At 42.3% G+C, this 24,256-nt stretch overlaps 1 protein-coding gene across 3 annotated transcripts in view; it reads right to left on the bottom strand.

Moving 5' to 3' along the window:
• sh3bgrl2 (SH3 domain binding glutamate-rich protein like 2) overlaps nucleotides 1–24,256 on the bottom strand; it is a 96,577-nt gene that overhangs the window by 37,911 nt on the left and 34,410 nt on the right. For 2 of the 3 annotated variants that reach the window (XM_063040333.1, XM_063040332.1), the window contains exon 2: nucleotides 8,764–8,949. In XM_063040333.1, the coding sequence (XP_062896403.1) occupies nucleotides 8,764–8,949 (186 nt within the window). Of the gene's footprint in view, nucleotides 1–5,514; nucleotides 5,705–8,763; nucleotides 8,950–24,256 lie in introns of those variants that run through there. The other variant, XM_063040334.1, reaches the window with a different exon arrangement.

Below are 24,256 nucleotides of genomic sequence, written 5' to 3'. Positions count from 1 at the left end.
GAGGTAGGGAGGGAGCTGAGACAGACTTAGCATTAGCCAGGAAAGAATTTGTGCAGGCGCAGGAGCGAGACGAGGGGCTGATGGTTTTGGCGGAGACAGCTCCCTCTGACGCAGAATTAACAAGGGAACCAGTAGGCTATTGTGTGGAGGAGGAAGTGCTGAGGAAGAAAGGGAAACCAAGTACCGTACCCGCAGGTGAGGAATGTGGGGTGGTGCAAAAGAGTTATGGGGATGAGATTTTTAACCTGGCCCACAAGGTACCCCCCGGTGGACATTTTGCGGTGCTGGAGGAAACAGTTGGTGGAATCATGAAAGAGGTTTACCGGCTGCCCAGGAGGAAGGATGTTATTGATCATGGCAGACGCGAACTGAGACGGTCACAGGCTTTTGATATGCTAACAAACCTAGTCGGTGTTAGCGCGGAAATCAATGAAGCTAGGGTCTCCCTGATAAGAGAAAAAAACCATTTTGAAAAGATGAGTATGGTATCGACCAGATGGGAGAAGGCTATTGTTTTGGCCAGCTCTGCTGATAAGGTCTCTCCCTTAATCCCCGAACAAAGCGACTCTTTAGGAGAAGTAATTAAATGGCTCGCACACGTGTGTTTGATTGTCCCGAGGCGATGCAAAGAACTGGGACGTTGGGTGGTGTTTGTTACGCTAGGCCAGCCTAGCAAGCAATATTCCTATAGAATGAGTAATTCAGTGACGAAAGGGCTGACGAACACAGAGGTGTGTATTGGCGATGTAATACAGCTGCCTGAAGCCAGCTTGATAGTGAACCTTGAAAAAAATGAGTTCGGCCACACGAAGGTCACTTACCTGGGAATTGTGGTGACACAGGGGCAGCTGGCAACGATGCAAGCTAAAGTGCGGGCTATCTCTGACATTCCAACCCTGACAGACAACAGGGCCTTCAGAAGGCTCTTGGAGATGGTGGGGTACTGTAGGAAGTTTTGCAATAACTCTGCGGTTACTACCCCTCCCCCTCCTACTAAGCCCTTGCGAGAGAAAACTAAGTCGGAATGGGACGACCCTTGTTATTGTGGTCCGGGGCGAAACCCAATGAGAGGTTACATTGATCGCAACTCATCAGTGTTTTTGGCCACTATGAAGTTTGCTAAGTTGGAGCCTGGTCTAAGGGATTATTAATAACACATATAAAAGGAACAGAAAATGTGATGGCTGACTGTCTGTCAGGTGTTGACAACTTAAAATTCGCTGTATTAGCCAAATAGCTGATAAAGATGTATATTTGTGTGTATCAAATAATGTATTCATGTTTGTAATTTTTACCCCGGTAAAAATCCTTAAAGGTGGGAAGTGTGACGAGAATACACATAAATTAAGATATTAGCTGGCCTGGGCTGGCACCAGTGGGATCAGCAGTTGGTCTGCCACCTGTCTCCAGGAGAAACAGAGATAAGGAAAACAATGGAGCAGCATTTGGAGATGTTAATGAAGGGACGGGAGAGAGTAACCGAAGGAGAGCTGTCAAGATCGGCTCCCCCTTTGAACCCTGAACTGTTTGAAGTGATGGATAGGCGATACCCCAGCAGGGGGATAAAAAGGGACGGGTTCGCCAAGGCAACACACACGCGACACCCTGAGGTAACGAGACCTTGGAAGCGGTGCGTCTCCCACAAGTCGGTGGGAAGTTTTGGAAGGCTGGTCGCAGGACCAAGCCATAGACGCACAGGGTGGAAAGGCACGATCAGCGGGAACCTGGTGTGTGTCCGCCCTTGCCTGGGTGCCAGGTTCACCGCAGAGAAACGATCGAATCTGGAAATGGAGGGGTCACGGTTGGTGACCTCAGAAGACATCACAAAGGGCTCGCCCGAAAGCTGACTGCGAAGAATATCGAAGGTCTGTGTGGAAGCCGTTTGAATATTCATTCGTTTTGCTCTCTCTCTCCTCCCCCCCCCCCACTGTCCCTCTCCCACGGCAGCGATTACTGCGAACTGAACTGAACTAAATTGAACTGAACTTTGCGTCACTTTGAAACTGGTCATTTACCCCTAGACAATGATAGAGTTTGATTGATCCTGTTATCTTAATTCTGTGTACATGTGTGTTTATCATTGCTGAACTGTTGCATTTATTATCCTTTTGATTAGAGTACTGTGTTGCTTGTTTCTTTAATAAAACTTTCTTAGTTCTAGTAATCCAGACTCCAACTGAGTGATCCATTTCTGCTGGTTTGGCAACCCAGTTACGGGGTACGTAACACGAGCGATGTTCGGAAGGTGGTGTGTGCTTTCACGTTGACCGAGGACCCAGGGCACGAGTGACAGAGAAGTTCAAAATGAGCTCCAACTTGTGCACATTTGACTGTTTGATTAGAATGCGCCCGTTTCTTTTTGTTATTCTTTGCTAACCCTTCAGTTAAGATACATAAATAAAATTCCTTTTATCGTATGCAGTGTAATGTCTGTTATTTTGTGACATTAATTTGTAACAGGGTAGCAAGTGACACAGCATCCACACAAACCGGAGTTTGGGGTGGGATCCAGTGCGCCTCAATCCATAAAGTTTGGAGGGGTCAGAGGTTGTTTTCCCTAGACTTACCAGCCAAGGAAACTGGGGTGTTCCATACTCAAAATTCTGACCATGAACCTTCTTTACTACCCTAAATATTGTATTGACACTTTCAGGGAGCTATGGATTTGCACCCCAAGATCCCTCTATACTTCAATGCTCCAAAAATTGGCTGCTATTTTTCTGTATACTTTCCCTTTAGATTTGATCCCCTGAAGCACATCTCCTCACACTCGTCCAAACTTTAACTCGTTACCTTGCAGATGCTGCCTGACCCACTGAGAATCTCTTCCTTTTCTGGTGTATTTCAGGTTTCCAGTGTCTGTATTTTTTTTTGGTTTTTCCCCTTCAGTAGTCACCAGGGTAATGAGTGTGGAAAGCGATGAGGTTTGTCAGAAGCAGATCCTAAAAGACCAGAGCAATGACTAGCCATGATGTGTTGAACAGATCCATCCTATATGCAGCCAAAGGCATTATATAAATGTATATAATCTTCTTCATTTCCTTTTGGTTTTTCCATCAATATTTCAGGATAGGCATAACAATAAAATCACCATAGCTGGAGCTGTGAACATTAACTAACTACTCCTGAAGAGCACTACTGGAAAGCTAGCATAGAGCAGCACACAGGAAAGATGTGATTGTGCTGGAGAGGTTCCTCGGGAATTGACAGGGACAGAGTGTTCCAATTTTGAAAAAAGACTGGAAAGGTTGGGTTTGTTTCCCTGGAGCAAATGAGTGAGCAGTGGAAGTAGAATTACAAAAAAGCATCTATGAAGTGTTTAGATGAGCATTTGAATTGCCAAGGAATTGAAGGGATTGGATCAAGTGCTGGAAAATGGAACTAATACAGCTGAGTGCCCAGTGATCATGGTGTACCAAATGCTGTGTTTCCATGCTTTACGACTTTATGATAAGTTAAAAAAACAATTTAAACTATTTGACTTTTTAAAATTCTTGTTTGTGGGTCCTCCCCTTCTTTATGATGTAAATATGACAGCATTCCTTCATACAAGAACTTTGCTAACTTCTGGCACTAAACTGAATTCTTGAAAACTTCATTCTTATAAACTTCATTCTTACACACCAATACATCAATGATCTGTCACAGGATGGTTTTTTGTTTAATCTGTTAAAGATCTATATTTGGAAAGCTCTGTCCAGTATGTAACTGTATTTTCAGTTCCTATTACCATACAAGGTCCATCAGACTCCAACTATGACAACTGCTTTTGGATCCATTTGGATTCAACAACAGACTTGGAGTGAGTGGCTTTGTCATTGAAATGAATACAGGTTCTCTGTGGGAACAAAGAAGTCACATGGCAACTGATAATTATCCTTGTATGTGGTATGTAGCCTTCTGGGAGACTATTTGGTAGTGTGCGCTGACTTCATTACAATCATTATTGAAGCCTCATTAGAAAGAAGGCCCTGACAATGACCTATGAAAATCAGATACTTCTTTGTCACTAGCTCCTTTGTCTGTTTTTTTTGTGATTTAATCAATTTTACTCATAACCTTAGAAGAGGATGCACACATTACTAAATTATACTCTAATCGTAATGTACAATAAAACAAAGTATGCAAGAACTAATCAAACGTGTCTCTGTCATCTCTTGGGATTGTTTTTTAATATGTTTCTAAAATTAACTGCTAGCTAGATAAAGCCTGAGAACTAAAGCATCACGAACAGGGAGTACTGGCCAATCTCTCCTCTCTGGCTCTGCATCCAGTTCCCATATACTTCACTGAATCACATTAAAAAATATATTATATGTTTGGTAGGTTTAGAAGTTATTACACACAGCTCTTGTTTAGGTCACGACATCTGACAGAATTTCAGCATAGAACATCTGTGCTCAACTCCCTGGCATTTTTAAAGAACAAGAAATAAATCACAGTAAATCACAGGAAACTCGTAATACATGAGCTCCAATAGAGACAGAAGTACTGGAGAAACTCAGCAGGTCACACGGCCATTGTGGAGAGAGAAACATTTCAGGTCTATGAGCCTTCACCAGAATGTCTCCGGTGGGGTAGGACGATGGTGTAGCACAGATGCTTCTCGGTTGGATTCTGACCTGCGGTGCTGTACAACTGGAGATTTTACATTCTCTGCACGGCTGGATGGATTTCCTCCAAGCGCTCCGAGATCCTCCCACATCCCAAAGACATACTGATTGGTTACTTGGCTCCTGTACCTACCAATTTGTGAAGATTAATAGCAAAATATATACAGCCTGGCACACTGACTCATTTTCTCTTCCCACAATTGCAGCCTGATCTAACCCGCTGAGCAATTCCAGAATATTCTATTGTTGCTTTAAAATTCCAGCATTAGCCATTTTTTCCACTTCCATCATATTCTCAACACTAGCTGACCTCCCTAGGCATTGCCCAGAGTAAATGAACAACTTGTTTTCCTGAGCAACGCACACAAAATGCTGGAGGAACTCAGCACGTCCGGCAGAACCTACAGAATTGAATAAACTCTCTAGATCAAGGACTCCTTGGAGCTTCTGCTTTTGCTTGCACATTGGGAGGGTAGGGTGTGGTCAGTGCTTCTGCTGGTGCAGGTGCAGGGGTGGGGGGAAAGGGGGTAGTCTATGCTTTTAGTGCTGCAGTGAAAAAAGGAATACCTCACTCAAGTCGGTAAGTGTGCATTAAAAAGAAACACGTCACAGGAGTATCGCCGTTTGAACAGCGGCAAATCAGAGATCAGCAGCAAGGAAAGAATCAAGTCATTCATGTCAGTGAGTGTGCATTAAAAAGCAGTGCTTCACGGGAGTTTTGATGTTTGAACAGCAGAGATTCAGATATCAACATTCAATAGCAAGTACAAATTAAAAATAAGGCTGTGGCAAGCAGTCTTTGTTGGAGCGGATAGCGTTGAGAGTGGGGATTTTGCGGCTTCAGTGAAGAGAAGCTTAAGTGAGAGAAGGACAAAAGCTGTAGGCAGATTTTTTTCCAGTTTATTTATTTTTTCCTTCTTTATAATTGCACGGTTAGAGAATTCAGGATGCCAGGCAGGATAGTTGATTGCTCCTCTTGCAGGATGTGGGAAAGCAGGGAGACCTCCAGTGTCCCCAACAACTTCGCCTGCAAGAAGTGCATCCAGCTGCAGCTTCTAACACTCTGTGTAATGAATTAGGATGCTGAGGCCCTGGTTGAGAAGAAAAAGGAGGTGTAAGCAGGGAGGAACATAAGATGTACTTGAGGAGTACAAGAAATGTAAGAGAGCACTTAAGAAAGAAATCAGGATAGCTAAAAGAAGACACGAGGATTGCAAGGGACACAATTCATCCTCTGAAAGATCATAATAGTAATCTATTTATGGAGCCAAAAGAGATGAGGGAGATCTTAAATGGAACTGAAGCACTGATGTATATAGTGGACATTGGAGATTAGACTTGGAAATGTCATGTGGACCAGATACCGGATGCTCAACCGAAGAACACACCTGAGTCGATTGCATCCAACAAGATGGACACATTACAGTCACCGGACTTGCCTCTCAGTGATGATCATGTCACTGGCAGCAACGTGACATGGAAAACAGAGAATGTTGTCTTAGGCACCTACCAAACCCAATGTCACTCCACAGGTCTACCAAACCTGATGCTACTCCACAGGTCCAGAAGCACTATCCTGAAAGAAACAGTGTGGCATCCAAGTACAGTTTTGTATTTTTTTCCCCATGCACGCTGCCTGGCCTGCTGGGTTCCTCCAGCATTTTGTGTGTGTTGCTCGAATTTCCAGCATCTGCAAATTTTCTCTTACTTTAGAACTGTGAAGTTAGTTATGGACTGTTATTGTAAAAGCATTTTTTATTTGGAATACGGGTTGTGAAAGGGAAATTTAATGTTTTGTACACATAATATTTTAGATTGCATTAATCTAAAGGGGCAGGAAGTGTAATGTATGGATCTATTTCCTTTAGAACAATGACACCCCCCCCCCCAGCACTACAGATGATCTGTTATCTGTGCACATGCATTGATCGGGTGTCTATGCATGCGCATTTCTCTCTCTCTCTCTCTCTATATCGCTTCTAAAGCTTTCTCCCACGTACAAGCTTTTACTTAATTGATATGTAATTGTGCAACAGGAACTACCTTGGTGCTCCACTTGCAGTGCTAGAGGTTCTTGGATCACTGCATGAGAGGATGGGAAGAGTAAAACAGCAGAGTGTTGCCTCTCCCCCAATTGCATGGAAAAGAGCCACAAGGAGGAGAGAGTGTGTGCAATGGAGCTGGAAGGGAGAACCATTGGATGATGGGCAGAATGCTAGGGGTAAAGAGAGGGTCGTTAGGCACTGAGTACTCATAGAAGGTGGCAAGAAACAAAGGTGGTAATCCATTCTATGAGGTGGCGAGTAGGATGGAAGTGGCAGAAAAGAGAACTCATTTGCACCAATCTGTAAAATATTGATCCCTATCCCAGAGATCCCTTCACCTCTCACAACTCTGTAAAATTAAAATTTTTCAGTTCTGAGAATGTGCCATTGACCAGAAAAGCTTGTTCCTATCTTCATGGATACTCCCAGAACTGCTCAGTATTTACTGGTTTAATTAGAATCTGCAATACCTGCAGTTTTATTGCTTTGGAATGTAAAAGCTGCCAGAAAATTAATAGTGACAACTAGGAGGATACAGCAATTTATAAATTTGAAAGGCTGGAAATATCAAGGATGGCACAAGCCCAAATATCACAAAGCTCCGTGACTGAAGAAAAAAATAAAGCCAATGAGTTGAGCTGAATGCTGGCCCACTCAGTTTGGAGTTTTAACCTCCCAATACCATTTCACCAAAAAATAATGTTCATTGTTGCAGCATGAAAATTACAAATCAAGGGTCACCAGATGGAAAACAGAAGGAAATAAAGAAGAATCCCTGTGGAGAAGTATAGTTGTAGAGCTCAGAATCAGAACCAAGTTTAATATCAGGTGAAATTTGTTGTTTTCCGGTAGCAGTACATTGCAAGACATAATAATAAAACTAAACTAAGCAATACATATATAAAATTAATTAATTAAAAGTAGTGTAAAGAGAGAGCAAAAAATTAAAACAAAATTAGTGAGGGAGTTTACATGAGTTAATTGTCCATTCAGAAATCTGATGGCAGAATGAAAGAAGCTGTTCCTAAAACACTGAGTATGTGTCTTCAGACTCCTATACCTCCTCCTTGAAGGTAGCAACGAGAAGAGGGCAAGTCCTGGGTGAGGGGGGTCTTTAATGACAGATACTGCCTTTTGAGGAATCACCTTTTGAATATGTCCTTGTTGCTGGGGCAGCAAGTGGCCATGATGGCGCTGACTGAATGTTCAACTTTCTGCAGCTTTCTCTGATCTGTATATTTGCCCCTGAACACCAGATGGTGATGCAACCGGTTTGAATACTCTCCATGGACTATTTGTAGAAATTCGCAAGAGGCTTTGGTGACATATCAAGACTCCTCAAACTCCTAATGAAGCCACTTTTGTGCCTCATTTGTAATTGTATCAATACGTTGTTGCGCTCGGGATAGATCTTCAAAGATGTTGACACCCACGAACTTGAAACTGATCCCTCAATAAGGACTGGTGTTTGTTCCCTCAATTTCCTCTTCCTGAAGTCTATAATCCTTGTCTTACCAGCATTAAGTGCAAGGTTGTTGCTACAACACTACTCAACCAGCTGATCTATCTCACTCCTGTATGCCTCCTCATCTCCATCTGAAATTCTGCCAACAATAGTTATGTCATCAGCAAATTTATAGATGGCATTTGAGCTGCGCCTAACCACAAAGTCCTGTGTGCAGAGTAGAGTAATGGGCTTAGCCTGGATCCTTGATATGCGCCATTGTTGACTGTCAGCAGGAAAGAATAGAGGAGGAAGACTAATTGGATAATTCTTTCAAAAAGAAACCAAATGACCTCCTTTTGCAATGTGTATCCTACATTAGATTAAATACTAATTGAATGTTTATTTTAAATTCAGCAATTTCTGTAATAGGTTTCCCCCATTTTGCTGACACAACTTCAGTATATGACACAAAAGCCTCAAGCATGGGCATAAATGAAAAAGGAATGAAGACAACAAAAATATCAGAAATGAAAAAGCAAAGCGATACAAATATCTCAGCATCCACCAAGATTTTTGAATCATACCGTACAGGTTTAAAACAGTGACTGCAATTTTATTTAATATGTTGTAGTTGGTAAAAGCACACCTGTCTACTTACTCCACAATATGCATCGTTGTTAAATATCTGAGGTGGGAGTGGGTTTCCTTTCACAGGCTGCTTCTCCTGAGGAATGTTGTGGTACATCCACAGTCTCTGATCTTCCAACATTGTTATATCAATCTCTTCAAATTCAATCTTGTTAGACTCCAGGAATCCCACAACATCTTGTTGTCGCTTCTTGATCTGAAATGAAACCAGAACTTCATTATGATTACTGAAGATACAGCTATATAAAACCTAGGTGTGGCTGCACTTGGAACACTGACCAGCCTTGTTCGTCATAGTGTAGGGCAGCGGCCCCAACCACCGAACCACGGACCGGTACCGGACCGCAAAGCATGTGCTACCGGGCCGCGAGGAAACGATATGATTTGGCAATAGAAGTCAGCTACACCTTTCCTCATTCCCTGTCACTCACTGTTGAGCTTGAACGTATGCGAGGTCATTATTGGCGCGTCATCCATGTCAGCGCGGGAAGGAGATCAACTCCTCGAGCTTGCAAATGACAGTGGGCTGAAAAGTATGTTTGACACAACATCTCTGCCGGCATTCTGGATCAAAGTCAAGGCTGAATATTCTGAGATAGCCACGAAAGCACTGAAAACGTTGCTTGCATTTCCAAGATTTTTCTGCAAAGCGGAGTTTTCTGCAATGAATGCAACGAAAACTAAATTGCGGAATAGACTGGATATAAGGAACCCCCTTCGAGTATCGCTGTCTCCCATCATCCCTCGATAGGACCGTCTTGTTGCAGGAAAACAAGCCCAGGGCTCCCACTGATTCAGCGATATTGGTGTGTTACAATGATTTTATATGTTCATACGGGGAAAATATGTGCTGTGTGTTTACTATCCAAACGTTACTTAAAATGTTATGATGCTATTGACTTATATAACCATATAACAATTACAGCACGGAAACAGGCCATCTCCGCCCTTTTAGTCCGTGCCGAACGCTACTCTCACCTAGTCCCACCGACCTGCACTCAGCCCATAACCCTCCATTCCTTTCCTGTCCTTTTACCTATCCAATTTTTCTTTAAATGATAATATCGAACCTGCCTCTACCACTTCCACTGGAAGTTCATTCAACACTGACTTCAAGCTCCCCTGTCCTCCCCTGATAATTGACTTATCACTATATTCATGCGAGGAAAATATGCGCCGTGTTTAATATTAAATTCGTTAGATAAACCCTTTTAGAAACGAAATTGAGTGCATTAGCCACTTCTCACCTATATTCCGGTTGTGATTAACATCCCCCCCCCCCGAACAGAATCGCCAAAAACGATTTGCAGAGAGAAAAAAAAAAATCGGCAGGTACACGCATGTGCAGGTCACGCATGCGCACTTGTGCCTGCGCAAGGCTTCATGGTTATTGTAGTCTTTCTCTGGGTAAACAAAACGTATTTGACTGCAACTCTTGTCCGTTGGCAACCCTACCTGCCCCCCGCCCCGCCGCCGGGTCGGCCGGTCCGCAAGAATATTGTCAATATTAAACCGGTCCGCAGTGCAAAGAAGGTTGGGGACCCCTGGTGTAGGGAGCTAGAGAAGGTATAGAAAGGGTTCACAAGGTGAAGGAGGCTGGTAACCTTAGGTTTGTAAAATCATGAAGGGATAAATAAAATTAATTGCCACAGCCTTTATTCCTTGGGGTCTGGGTCTATAATGAGGAAAAAAAGATTGGGGGGGGGGAGATTGAAGGAGGAACCTAAATGGCCATTTTGTTTACATAAAAAGGATGAGCATATGGAGTGAGCTGTGAGAGGAATTGGAAGATGCGGGTGCAATTATAATGCTTAAAAGACAATTGGACAGATAGGTAAGATGTAGAGCAGTGGTTCGCAAAGTAAGCAACTTTGACCCCCCGGGATAGTGGGAATTAATAAAGAGGTAAAGAAAAAAAAAGGGGCAGGGCCAGGAATGCTCGTTAGCAACAGGGCAGCTGAGGGATTACAGGCTTAATTTAAGAAATGAATTACTTATTATAAGCATTTGATACTCAGTGGCTCTTAACTGATTACAATGATTACTTCATCTCTTGCTAACCACTGTTCTCTTAGATTTTGCTTGAAGCGCGTTATAACTGCTGAAAAGCAATGTGACACTTCTATATTTGGCATATCATGACAAATTTGGACTGAAGAAATCGCTTTGTTTCCGGGCCTGACACACACTATTACTGCACACTACTGTAGTGCAGTGTTAGTTAGTACAATTCCCATTCACTAATCACGCAGTGATGCAATTCCTGTGAATTAGGGTATGACGTTCAAAGTTTATTATCTGCCTTTTCGAATGGTCTTGACCACATTTCTCTGGCCCAAGGCCCAATTGAGATATTGCTGCCCCTCCTGATGTACCTTTATGCAGAAAGTCAGGTTTTGCCTGAGTTATGATTTTGCCATAAACTTTCTCATTTATTGATATTCATAAGACCATAAGACAAAGGAGCAGAAGTCGGCCATTCGGCCCATCGAGTCTGCTCCGCCATTTTATCATGAGCTGATCCATTCTCCCATTTAGTCCCACTCCCCCGCCTTCTCACCATAACCTTTGATGCCCTGGCTACTCAGATACCTATCAATCTCTGCCTTAAATACACCCAATGACTTGGCCTCCACTGCTGCCCGTGGCAACAAATTCCATAGATTCACCACCCTCTGACTAAAAAAATTTCTTCGCATTTCTGTTCTGAATGGGCGCCTTTCAATCCTTAAGTCATTCCCTCTCGTAACAGACTCCCCATCATGGGAAACAACTTTGCCACATCCACTCTGTCCATGCCTTTCAACATTCGAAATGTTTCTATGAGGTCCACCCCATTCTTCTAAACTCCAAGGAATACAGTCCAAAAGCGGACAAACGTTCCTCAGACATTAACCCTCTCATTCCCGGAATCATTCTAGTGAATCTTCCCTGTACCCTTTCCAACGTCAGCACATCCTTTCTCAAATAAGGAGACCAAAACTGCCCACAGTACTCCAAGTGAGGTCTCACCAGCGCCTTATAGAGCCTCAACATCACATCCCTGCTCCTATACTCTATTCCTCTAGAAATGAATGCCAACATTGCATTCGCCTTCTTCACCACCAACTCAACCTGGAGGTTAACCTTAAGGGTATCCTGTACGAGGACTCCCAAGTCCCATTGCATCTCAGAACTTTGAATTTTTTCACCATTTAAATAATAGTCTGCCCGTTTATTTCTCCTGCCAAAGTGCATAACCATACACTTTCCAACATTGTATTTCATTTGCCACTTCTTTGCCCATTCTTCCAATCTACTCAAGTCTCTCTACAGACTTTCTGTTTTCTCAGCACCACCGGCCCCTCCACCTATCTTCGTATTGTCAGCAAACTTAGCCACAAAGCCATCTATTCCAGAAATCCAAATCGTTGATGTACAATGTAAAAAGAAGCGGCCCCAACACGGACCCCTGTGGAACACCACTGGTAACTGGCAGCCAACCAGAATAGGATCCCTTTATTTTCACTCTCTGTTTCCTGCCAATCAGCCAATGCTCTATCCACGTATGTAACTTTCCTGTAATTCCATGGGCTCTTACCTTGTTAAGTAGCCTCATGTGTGGCACCTTGTCAAAGGCCTTCCGAAAATCCAAATATACAACATCCACTGCATCTCCCTTGTCTAGCCTACTGGTAATTTCCTCAAAAAATTGTAATAGGTTTGTCAGGCAGGACTTTCCTTTAAGGAATCCATGCTGAGTTCTGCCTATCTTGTCATATGCCTCCAGGTACTCTGTAACCTCATCCTTGACAATCGACTCCAACAACTTCCCAACCACCGATGTCAAGCTAACAGGTCTATAATTTCCTTTTTGCTTCCTTGCCCCCTTCTTAAATAGCAGAGTGACATTTGCAATCTTCCAGTCCTCTGGAACCATGCCAGAATCTATCTACTTTTGAAAGATCATTGCTAATGCCTCCGCAATCTCCACAGCTACTTCCTACAGAACACGTGGGTGCATTCCATCTGGTCCGGAAGATTTATCTACCTTTTGACTATTTAGCTTCCTGAGTACTTTCTCTGTCGTAATTGTGACTGCGCACATTTCTCTTCCCTGCCACCCTTGAGTGTCCAGTATACTGCTGATGTCTTCCTCAGTGAAGACTGATGCAAAATACTCGTTCAGTTCCTCCACCATCTCCTTATCTCCCATTACGATTTTCCAGCATCATTTTCTATCAGTCCTATATCTACTCTCACCTGTTTTTTTACTCTTTATATACTCGAAAAAGCTTTTAGTATCCTCTTTGATATTATTTGCTAGCTTCCTTTCATAGTTAATCTTTTCCCTCTTAATGACCTTCTTAGTTTCCTTTTGTAAGGTTTTAAAAACTTCCCAATCCTCTGTCTTCCCACTAATTTTTGCTTCCTTGTATGCCCTCTCCTTTGCTTTAACTTTGGCTTTGACTTCTCTGTCAACCATGCTTGCATGCTTTTTCCATTCAAAAATGTCTTCTTTTTTGGAATATACCTGTCTTGCACCTTCCTCACTTCTCGCATAAACCCCAGCCACTGCTGCTGAGCCGTCTTTCCCGCCGGTGTCCCTTTCCAGTCAACTTTGGCCAGTTCCTCTCTCATGCCATTGTAATTTCCTTTACTCCACTGAAATACCGACACATCAGATTTCAGCTTCTCTTTTTCAAATTTCACAGTGAACTCAATCATGTTATGATCACTGCCTCCGAAGGGTTCCTTCACCTCAATCTCTCTAATCACCTCCGGTTCATTACACAATACGCAATCCAGTACAGCCGATCCCCTAGTGGGCTCAACAACAAGCTGTTCTAAAAAACCATCTCGCAGACACTCTACAAATTCTCTCTCTTGAGATCCAGTGCCAACCTGATTTTCCCAATCCACTCGCAATGTTAAAATCACCTACAATTACCATAACACTGCCCTTCTGACAAGCCTTTTCTATTTCCTGTTGTAATTTGTAGTCCACATCACTGCAGCTGTTTGGAGGCCTATAAATAACTGCCATCAGGGTCCTTTTACCCCTGAGATTTCTTAGCTCAACCCATAAAGATTCTGCACCTTTCGATCCTATAATCACCTCTAATAATTTAATTTCATTTCTTACCAATAAAGCCACGCCTCCCCCTCTGCCTATCTTCCTATCCTTCTGATGCACCGTGTATCCTTGGACGTTCAGCTCCCAGAGATATGCATCCTTTAGCCACGTCTCAGTGATGGCCACAATATCATACCTGCCAACCTGTAGCTGTACGACAAGATCATCCACCTTATTCCTTATGCTGCATGCATTTAAGTATAACACCTTAAAGACCAGTATTTGGTACTTTTCGCTTTGATTTCACTGCAACCTTATTGCACTGCAACTCATCCCAATGGCTACAAATTTGCCCCATCAGCTGCCTCTTTCCTGACATCTTTACTGCTCACTATCTTAGATTTATTTCTGTTTTCCCCTTCCTCTGCTCTGTCATTCCGGTTCCCATCCCCCTGCCAAATTAGTTTAAACCCTCCCTAACAGCTCTATTAAACTTTCCTGCCAGGATATTGGTCCCCTTCGGGTTCAGGTGTAACCTGTCCTTTTTGAACAGGTCATACTTCCCCCAGAAGAGATCCCAATTATCCAAGAATCTGAAGCCCTGCCACCTGCACCAGTCTCTTAGCCACGCATTCATCTGCCTGATCCTACTATTCTTGCTCTCGCTAGTACGTGGCACAGGTAGCAATCCCAAGATTTCTACCCTGGAGGTCCTGCTTCTCAGCTTCCTTCCTAACTCCTGGAAATCTCTCTTCAGGATCCCCTCCTTTGTCCTATCTATGTCATTGGTACCAACATGTACCAAGACAACTGGCTGCTTACCTCCCTCTTCAGAATATTCAGGACCCGATCCGAGACATCCCATACCCTGGCACTTGGGAGGCAACACACCATGCGGGTATCTCAATCAGGCTCACAGAATCTCCTGTCCGTTCCCTGAGTATGGAATCCTCTATGACTACCACATTCCTCTTCTCCCTCCTTCTCTCCTGCACAACAGCGCCAAGCTCGGTGCCAGAGACCCACGTACAGCATCAGTGCTTGATGCTGTACTTAAACCATAGGCAATTAACCATGGTTGTTAATCTATGATGAAAATTGCAGAAGCAGACTAAATGAAAAAGAAATGTTGACAATATGGTGTGGAATAGCTGAAATATGAGTTTATACCAGCATCAAACAACCAATGGTAGCCAATGTGTCTGTTGTGTGAAAGGAGTTTTTTCAAATGAGGCAATGAAACCATTCAGGCTCCTTGACTATTTGAAGGGAATAAGAACCTGGCTTACTTTCAGTCACTTTGTGAAAACTTTCAGAAATAGAAAGCACTTCCAAACCTACCCGGCAGCACTTCTCAACAAAACAATGATGGTTTATGTGCTTCATATGTTTCATTGCTCATTGCCAAACCTGGAAAGCCCCATACAATTGGAGAACAACTGATTTTGCCAGCAGGAAGGAAGGTTTTGAGTACAGTTTTGCATAAGAACCAGGTAATTAAGTTAATAAAAAATTAAAGCGATTCTGCACAACTCCACCGTTCAGATGATTAAATGAAATGTCTGAGAATGTGGAAGATACACTGTGCAAAATACCTGGGACAACAGAATTTACTCTGAGGTTGGATGAGTCAACTTCGCCAGGTAACAAATCTTTGCTTCTTGGTTATTTTTGCTTTATCAAAGATGAAAGAATAGTTTAAGAGGTGTTATTTGCAAGAGAACTAAAACAGATACAAAGGGGAGTCAATATTTCAGGTCAGTGGTCAATATTCCAAAGGGAAGGTCATTCCTCTCACCAACATTCTTGCTTGTGCAACAGATGGCGGACCATCAATGATGGAACACCACCATGAGGTTACTAATTTCTTGGAAAAAAAATCTGTACCTAGCATATTTACAATTCTCTGTATAATTCACAGACAGCATATTGTTTAAAAAAAAACTTATGTGATCAGCTGTACAAATCATTAAATGCAGTTATCACAACGGTAAATAAAATTAAATCTCATGCACTGAATTGACTATTCTGAGAGCTTTGTATTGAGAACAAATAGGAGTTTGAATGCTTGCTATTGCACACAGAAATCGGATGGCTCGCAAGAGGAAACTCCCCGAGATGCTTTTTTGCACCTTTTGAAACTGTGATAAAATTCTTTGAACACTTGTATGATTAATTTAGTAACCTACTCAAGAATATTAGGCATAAAATTGTTTATTTGTCAGAATCACCTGCAAAGTTTAATGAAATTAATCTTCAACTGCAAGGAAATGATGTGAATGTTATTCAAAGTCAAATCAGTCGACTCCACATTTCTGTCCAAGTTAACCCTATTTAAGTATAAATTGGGCCTCAATCTTTTCCAATTTCTGAGCCTCCCCAAGTTGGAAGAGAAAGAAAGAACACCAGATGGTGATCTTCAAGTATGCTGCCCCCACCTGAGTGAGCTGCACAAAGACATGTCAGAGAGATTTCAGGAACTTCTCTTGATCCAAATTCCAAATCGGGGAATAAATTCATTGTTGAATACTTGTAATGAGGAATTAATAGGAAGGATAGACGAAGAACTGATCTCGCTACAAAATAACTCTGAACTGAAGCTAAGGTTCAAAAAAATTGCATCAAGACCTTTGGTTGCAGAAAGAAATCTCTAAACACTATCCTTCACTGTGGTCTTATTTGCCCTTCCAACATAATATTCAGCAGTCACCCAACTTCCTTCAAGGCAACAAAACAGACTGTAAATTACCGAACATGGGGATCTGATACTCCTTCTGAGTGGCATTCAGCCTGAGCGATTAAGTTCCTGGGCAACTACAAACAAGGCACGAAAGCAGTGACACTTCATTAGGAGTTTGAGGAGCCTTGGTATGTCACAAATGACTCTTGCAAATTTCTACAGATGCATCATGGAGATCGTTCCTACTGGTTGCATCACCATCTGGTAAAGAGGACCCACTGCACAGAATCAGAAAAGGCTGCAGAGTTGCAAAATGAGCCAACTCCATCATTGGCATTAGCCTCCCCAGCATCAAGGACATCTTCAAAAGGTGATACCTCAAAAAGACTGTATCCATCATTAAGGACCTCAATCGCCCAAGATATGTCCTCTTTTCATTGCTACTATCAATGAGGTGGTACAGGAGCCTGAAGAGACACACACATTTCAGGAATGGCTTCTTCCCATCCACCATCAGATTTCTGAATGGACAATGAACCCATGAACACTACCTCACTTTTTTTTTTGCTCTCTATTTGCATTACTTATTTAAATTTTTTAAATATATACTTATTGCAATTTAGAGTTTTTTATTATTATGTATTGCAATGTACTGCTGTATAACAATAAATTTCACAACATATGCCAGTGATATTAAACACGATTCTGATTCCAACTGCAGATAATGAAATCTGCAAAAATCAAACAATCTGCTGCAGGACATCATCAGACAGAGCAGCATCTGCGGAGGTGAAAAAAATTAGATCATAATACCATTAGAAATAGGAGCAGAATTTAGCCCATCAAGTCTGCTCCACCATTCCATCATGGTTGATCCCAGATCGACTCAACCACGTAGACTGCCTTTTTGCCATATCCTTGATGCCGTGACTGATCAGGAAACTTTCACCTTACGCCTTAAAATTACCCATGGACTTGGCCTCCACTGCAGTCTGTGGAAGAGATTTCCACAGATTTATTACTCTCTAGCTAAAAAAAACCCTCCTTACCTCTGTTCTAAAGGATCACCACTCAATTTTGAGGTTGTATCCTCTAGTTCTGGATACCTCCACCATAGAAATATCTTCTCCACATCCACGCTATCTAGTCCTTTCAACATTCAATAGGTTTCAATGAGGTCCCCCAGCATTCTTCTAAATTCCAGTGAGTACAGGCTCAAAGCTGCCAAATGCTCCTCATATCGTAACCCCTCATTCCCAGAATCATCCTTGTGAACCTTCTCTAGACTCTCTCCATGTCAATGTTTTGAGTTTGGTAGCTCAGGTCTTCCTTTCAAGAGTCAAGATCTCGGGCTGTTATTCCAGTGACATGCTACCATGCTATCACATCACTGATCTAAGAAGCATATTTAATATGCATAGGTTCGTGTTTCTCATCTTTCCTTATGACATTGAAGGAGACTACTTGGCTAATAGCACCTGCAGCTTATTGTATGCTCAAGATTATAGGCAGCACAGTAGTTAGCACAAGGATATTGCTAATACAGTGCTTGCTGTAAGGTCAGTGTTTAATTCCCACTGCTATTTGTAAAGAGTTTGTACGTTCTTACCTTGACCACATACCTTTCCCAGGTGCTCCAGTTTCTTCCTACATTCCAAGGATGTATGGTAATCTTTATCATTATTGCATGCTCAAGATTTAAATACATTTCAATGCTTTTCAGTAGCCAGATCTTCCTGTGAATAGTGAAGACTTCTGGCTGCTAGAAGTATATAAAGTTATGAGGGGCACAGATAGGTTAAGGTGATGAAGTCTCCCCCCTGTCCCCCAGAATGTCAAATATAAGGGGCATAGCTTTAAGCTCAAGACTGGGAGGGGGTAAGTTTAAAGGAGGCAAATTTTTTTTGGACACAGACAGTAGTGAATGTCTGGCGTATGCTGCTGGAGAAATTGTAGAAGATACAATCGTCATCATTATGTGCTGTGTTGTATGACCTAAGCAAACATGGTCTTCCATCTTCCATTTTGAGAGGTTATTAGAACTGAGATGCAACACATGAATGCCAACCGCTATTTTTTTTCCATCAATTTTTTCCCTAACTGCAAGATGTTGGAGTTTCTCTTTCGCAGTACATGTCCCAAAAATTCCATCTGCCATTTCCTGATTGATAACATCAGCTCTCCTCTTATTTCGGCTTTTCACTACACTTCCTCATTTACACCTCAGGGCATATTCAAAACCGGACTCCAGCAACGACCATGGACACCTTCACAGCGATTGCGCAACCACCAACTGCGACTCCAGCCTTGAACTCCTACAGATGCTGCCTGGCCTGCTGCGTTCACCAGCAACTTTGATGTGTGTTCCTCATTTATTACTCTGTCCTTCCACGACATGTTCAGTCTTCTCAAAAATCCAATAGCAGATACAATAGCAACATTTAAAAAGCATTTAATTGAAAAACCAACAGGCAAGGTTTGGAGGGATTTGGACTTCATACAAGCAGATGGGATTAGTTTGGGTTGTAATCAAGATCAGAACAAACAATGGGTAAAAGTGTAAACACGAGGAATTCTGCAGATGCTGGAAATTCAAGCAACACACATCAAAGTTGCTGGTGAACGCAGCAGGCCAGGCAGCATCTCTAGGAAGAGGTACAGTGGACGTTTTGGGCCAAGACCCTTCGTCAGGACTAACTGAAGGAAGAGCTAGTAAGAGATTTGAAACTGGGAGGGGGAGGGGGAGGAAAAAAAGGATAGAAGACAGGAGGGGGAGGGATGGAGCCAAGAGCTGGACAGGTGATTGGCAAAAGGGATATGAGAGGATCATGGGGCAGGAGGCCCAGGGAGAAGGAAAAGGGGGGGGGGAACCCAGAGCACATCTTTTCCCTCACCCCTCTCTCTGCTTTCCACAGGGATCTCTCCCTACACGACTCCCTTGTCCATTTGTCCCCCCCCAATCCCTCTCCACTGATCTCCCTCCTGGGACTTATCCTTGTAAGCGGAACAAGTGCTACACATGCCCTTACACTTCCTCCCTTACCACCATTCAGGGCCCCAGACAGTTCTTCCAGGTGAGGCGACACTTCACCTGTGAGTCGGCTGGGGTGATATACTGCATCTGGTGCTCCCGATGTGGCCTTCTATATATTGGCGAGACCCGACGCAGACTGGGAGATCGTTTTGCTGAACACCTACGCTCTGTCCACCAGAGAAAGCAGGATTTCCCAGTGGCCACATTTTAATTCCACATCTCATTCCCATTCTGATATGTCTGTCCACGGCCTCCTCTACTGTAAAGATGAAGCCACACTCAGGTTGGAGGAACAACACCTTACATTCCATCTGGGTAGCCTCCAACCTGATGGCATGAACATTGACTTCTCTAACTTCTGCTTATGCCCTACCTCCCCCTCGTACCCCATCCGTTATTTATTTATATACACACATTCTTTCTCTCTCTCTCTCCTTTTTCTCCCTCTGTCCCTCTGACTATACCCCTTGCCCATCCTCTGTGTTCCCCCCCCTCCCCCTTTTCCTTCTCCCTGGGTCTCCTGTCCCATGATCCTCTCATATCCCTTTTGCCAATCACCTGTCCAGCTCTTGGCTCCATCCCTCCCCCTCCTGTCTTCTCCTATCATTTTGGATCTCCCCCTCCCCCTCCCACTTTCAAATCTCTTACTAGCTCTTTCTTCAGTTAGTCCTGACGAAGGGTCTCGGCCCAAAACATCGACTGTACCTCTTCCTGGAGATGCTGCCTGGCCTGCTGCGTTCACCAGCAACTTTGAAATGGGCTAAAAGACCTGTTTCTGTATTGCACAGTAACAGGAATTTCTTCTTCTTTTCTGTTTTTTTAAAAAATCACAAAGAACAACATGATGGCATTGTGCTAGATTCCATTAATCTGGCAACATTAGACACACAAAAGGAACGCAGCTCTCTGGATGTTTTAAAAGGTCAAAGATCTCTCATGATCCTATCACTGAGGCAATGATGTAGCTATGCTACTTACAATTAACATGGCTACAATACTAACAATCTCAAGATTTTGGCAGCTTTCCAGTCATAACGTAATCCTGTCCTTCAGGAGTGATGTATTAAAATGGACATCACTATAATATGGAATTTACTAGCTAATTTAAACAAATGATAGAGCTCAAGTGAAAAGCAAAAATAATGCACATGTTGAAAATACGAAATAAAAAACAGGACATCATTATCTTAACCTGGGAGGCTGTTTGGTCCACCAGGCCGATGTTGACTCCCAGGAAAACAATTCCACTACTTCCACTCCCACTCTAGTTATTTCCTTGCCGTTGTATTCACTCTCAGCTCCCCTGATTTCTTTTGCTATTAATCTACAATAAGGGGCAGGCTATGTGACCTATGTAACCAACTAATACATTTTTGGAACGTTGGAGGAAGCTTATGCAGAGAAGGCACAGTCTCCATAGAAACTGCCGCTGAAGTCAGAATCAGAGCTGCATGCCTAGAACTGAGGGACAACAACACTGTCTGCTCCACCATCATTCTCTGCATCTGGAGATGTTCTGCTGATCTAAAACATCAGCCATTTCTTGCCCTATAAAACCTGACTGAATTGCCAAATTTCTCCAGCACTTTTGTCTTTACTGGAGTGTGATGCATGTCATGCTGGCAGAGTCAGTTTGCTGTTGTTGTATTTAGTCTGGAAACCATGGGATTTACGGCAATATTCATTTAGGGAAAAAAAACTTGCATTTATAGTTTAATTATAAACAATCCAAAGGCATTTCAAAATATTTTATGCCCAATCTAGTGTTTTAGAAGTGGTGTGCACTTCTGTGGAATACATCTTTTCATATACAAGTCTGCATTTATTAACATTATCACCAATTTTACTGGTCAGGTATTGGAAAGAAAAATGCACTCCCATGTATTCTGGCCCTTTCAATGACCTTTATAAGAATATTCAAATGAATAAGATAATACAATTTCAGATAGAGCATGCCCTTGTTTTAAAGAAAAATATAGGACAGATCTTCTGTAAGAACTGTGTAGACCTTCCATGAGGGAAGTTCTTAACTGACTTAATCCTGAATGAGAGCTGATCTGCTCTGGATGCCTGGTGTCAGCGAATTTTTCATGGAGCTCAGTAAGGCATCATTGATTTCCAGACACACCTCAGGTCACAGACCGTGAAATCTGTCCTGTCAGCCAATGTTGTCTTGGTAAGCCTAAAGCTAGTTCTGTCACCCTGCTGAAATGAATGGTTATTTGGCAGGAGAACATAGAACATTCCACATGATACAATTATGTTGACTCAAACATCTTTAAATCTGAAAGACCTTCACAAACTTTAGTAACAGTGAGACATAGACAGCTGGTAAGCCTGAGGTGGGACCTCACTGGCTGTGAAAATTACTGTGTGTGTGAAGCCAGCTTCTTGCACCAAGACCTTCTCACACTATATCACAGCCTGCAGACAAGTTGGAAGCCCAGTGCTGATGGAAGACTATACCGTGGCCACACAGCAGATAAGACCATGCCCCAATGTGTGAGACAAACAATTTTGTTTCAGATCAAGAACCTTCAACAGGCCCAAAACATTGACATTTTATGCTCCTCCATAGATGCTGCCTGACTTGCTGAGTTCCTCCAGCATTTTGTGTGTGTTGCTCAAGATTTCCAGCATCTGCAGAATCTCCTGTTTTTAAGACTTGTTTCAGATGGTGTTATGTAATTTGCTAATTCCCTTGTACATACAAGGAGTGTTCAAATTCACAATTTCATGGTCAGATATAAAAGGTGGTCATTTTTCCTTTGGGTAGCTTAATTAATTCATTAGTATAGTCAGAGACAAAATAGAGGTTTTACTAAGAAAAAAGTTTAAAAACCTTAAGTTCTAGGAGAAGCAGATGACACAAGTTCAATAATTTTGCATTCTTAACAGAGAAATAACTTTTTAAGTAAACATCTAAGGAATCAGTCCCAATTTCAATCTAAATTCACTTCCCATGATTCCTAGATGAAAGCAATGAAATGACTCATTCACTTCACTATTTACCTCAGCCTGCAAGCACAGAGCATGCCATCTAAGATATGTACCGCTACAACTTATCAGTGCTTCTTCCACCACCACCACTACTATTTGGAACATTCACACACGGCAGGCATCTGGGAACAATGGGTATGCCTCTATGTTGCCTAATATTCTCATTTAGAAATGTGTTGCCAATCCTTCATCTCTGGAATAATTCCTTGAACTTGGTACCTAATAACACTGCAAAAAAATAATTTCACAACAAAGTCTCAGAGGTTGAAGACAGCAGCTCTTGATCACCACCTCCCCTGGATTAATCGGGGATGGGCAATAAATTTTGACTGTGTAGCAATGGCCACATTCCAACAAGAGAAAGTAGATAAACATTTTATGAAGGTTCAGGTTAATAACGTATACTATTTTGTGAAAGTATGTTCATTCCATTTTTTTTAAAAAAAAGAATGACTTAAATGTCACAAAACACAATCCTAACAAATTTAGGGATTTCTTTTTTCTGAATAAACAAAAGGTCATCAACCTTAAATGTTAACTCTACTACTCTCTCCATATCTACTGCCTGATCTGTGCATTTCCAGCACTGTTGTATTTTTATTTCAACATTTGCACTTTTTAAAAAATGATTTCTATTAAGTTCAGGTTTTATAAAAATATTCAGCATGAGAGCTTCTGCAGATGCTGGAAATCCAACACAATCAAAATGCTGAGGAAACTCAACAGATCAGCAGCATCTATGTGGGGCAATAAAAACCTGATGTTTCAGGCCAAGACCCTTCACTGACCCTTGCTGCCAGATCGCAAGAGAGGGAGTTTGTTGAATGCCTACAAGATAGTTTTTTAGAGCAACTTGTGTTTGAGCTTGCTTGAGGCTATCTTAGATTGAATATTGTGTAATTTCCCAGATCTTATTAGGGAGCTTAATGTACAGCAAGCCTAGGAGACAGTAAACACAATGTGATTGCAATTTGAGAGGGAGAAACATAACTCACATGTATTAGTATAGCAATGAAATGAAAGGAATTACAGAGCCATGAGAGAAGAGCTTCCCCAGGTGGATTGGAGAAGGATGACGGCAGAGCAGAGATGGCTGAAGTTTCTGGCAATAATCCACAAGGTGCAGGATAGATATGTCCCACAGAAGTAGTAGTTCTTGAATGGCAGCAGTAGGCAACCGCAGCTAGCAAAGTTAGTTAAGGACTGCATAAAAGCCAAGAAAAGGGCATATAAGGTAGCAAAAGTGAGTGGGAAGATGGATGTTTGGAAAGCTGTTAAGATTCAACAAAAGGCAGCTAAAAACTCTATAAGAAGGGAAAAGATGAAATATGAGGACAGATTAGCCAATAATATAAAGCAGGATATGAAAAGTTTTTTTCAGTTATATAAATTGTAAAAGGGAGGTGAGAGTTGATACTGGACCACTAGAAGCTTCTGCTGGTGAGGTAGTAGTGGGGGGACAAAGAGATGGTAGATGAACTTAATGGGTACTTTGCATCTGTCTTCTCTGCGGAAGACACTAGCAGTGTGCCAGAGGTCCATGAGTGTCAGGGAGCAAGAGTGAGTGTCATTACTATTACAAAAGAAAAAGTGCTAGGCAAACTCAAAGGTCTTAAAGTGAGCAAGTTGCCTAGGCCAGACAGACTACATTCTAGTGTCCTGAGAAAGGTTGCTGAAGAGATAGCAGATGCATTGGTCATGATCTTTCAAGAGTTACTTGATTCTGGCATGGT

Source organism: Mobula hypostoma, chromosome 2 (genome assembly GCF_963921235.1).
Source record: "Mobula hypostoma chromosome 2, sMobHyp1.1, whole genome shotgun sequence".
In the NCBI taxonomy this organism is placed as follows: domain Eukaryota; kingdom Metazoa; phylum Chordata; class Chondrichthyes; order Myliobatiformes; family Myliobatidae; genus Mobula; species Mobula hypostoma.
This window is presented reverse-complemented; position numbering and strand designations above follow the sequence as displayed.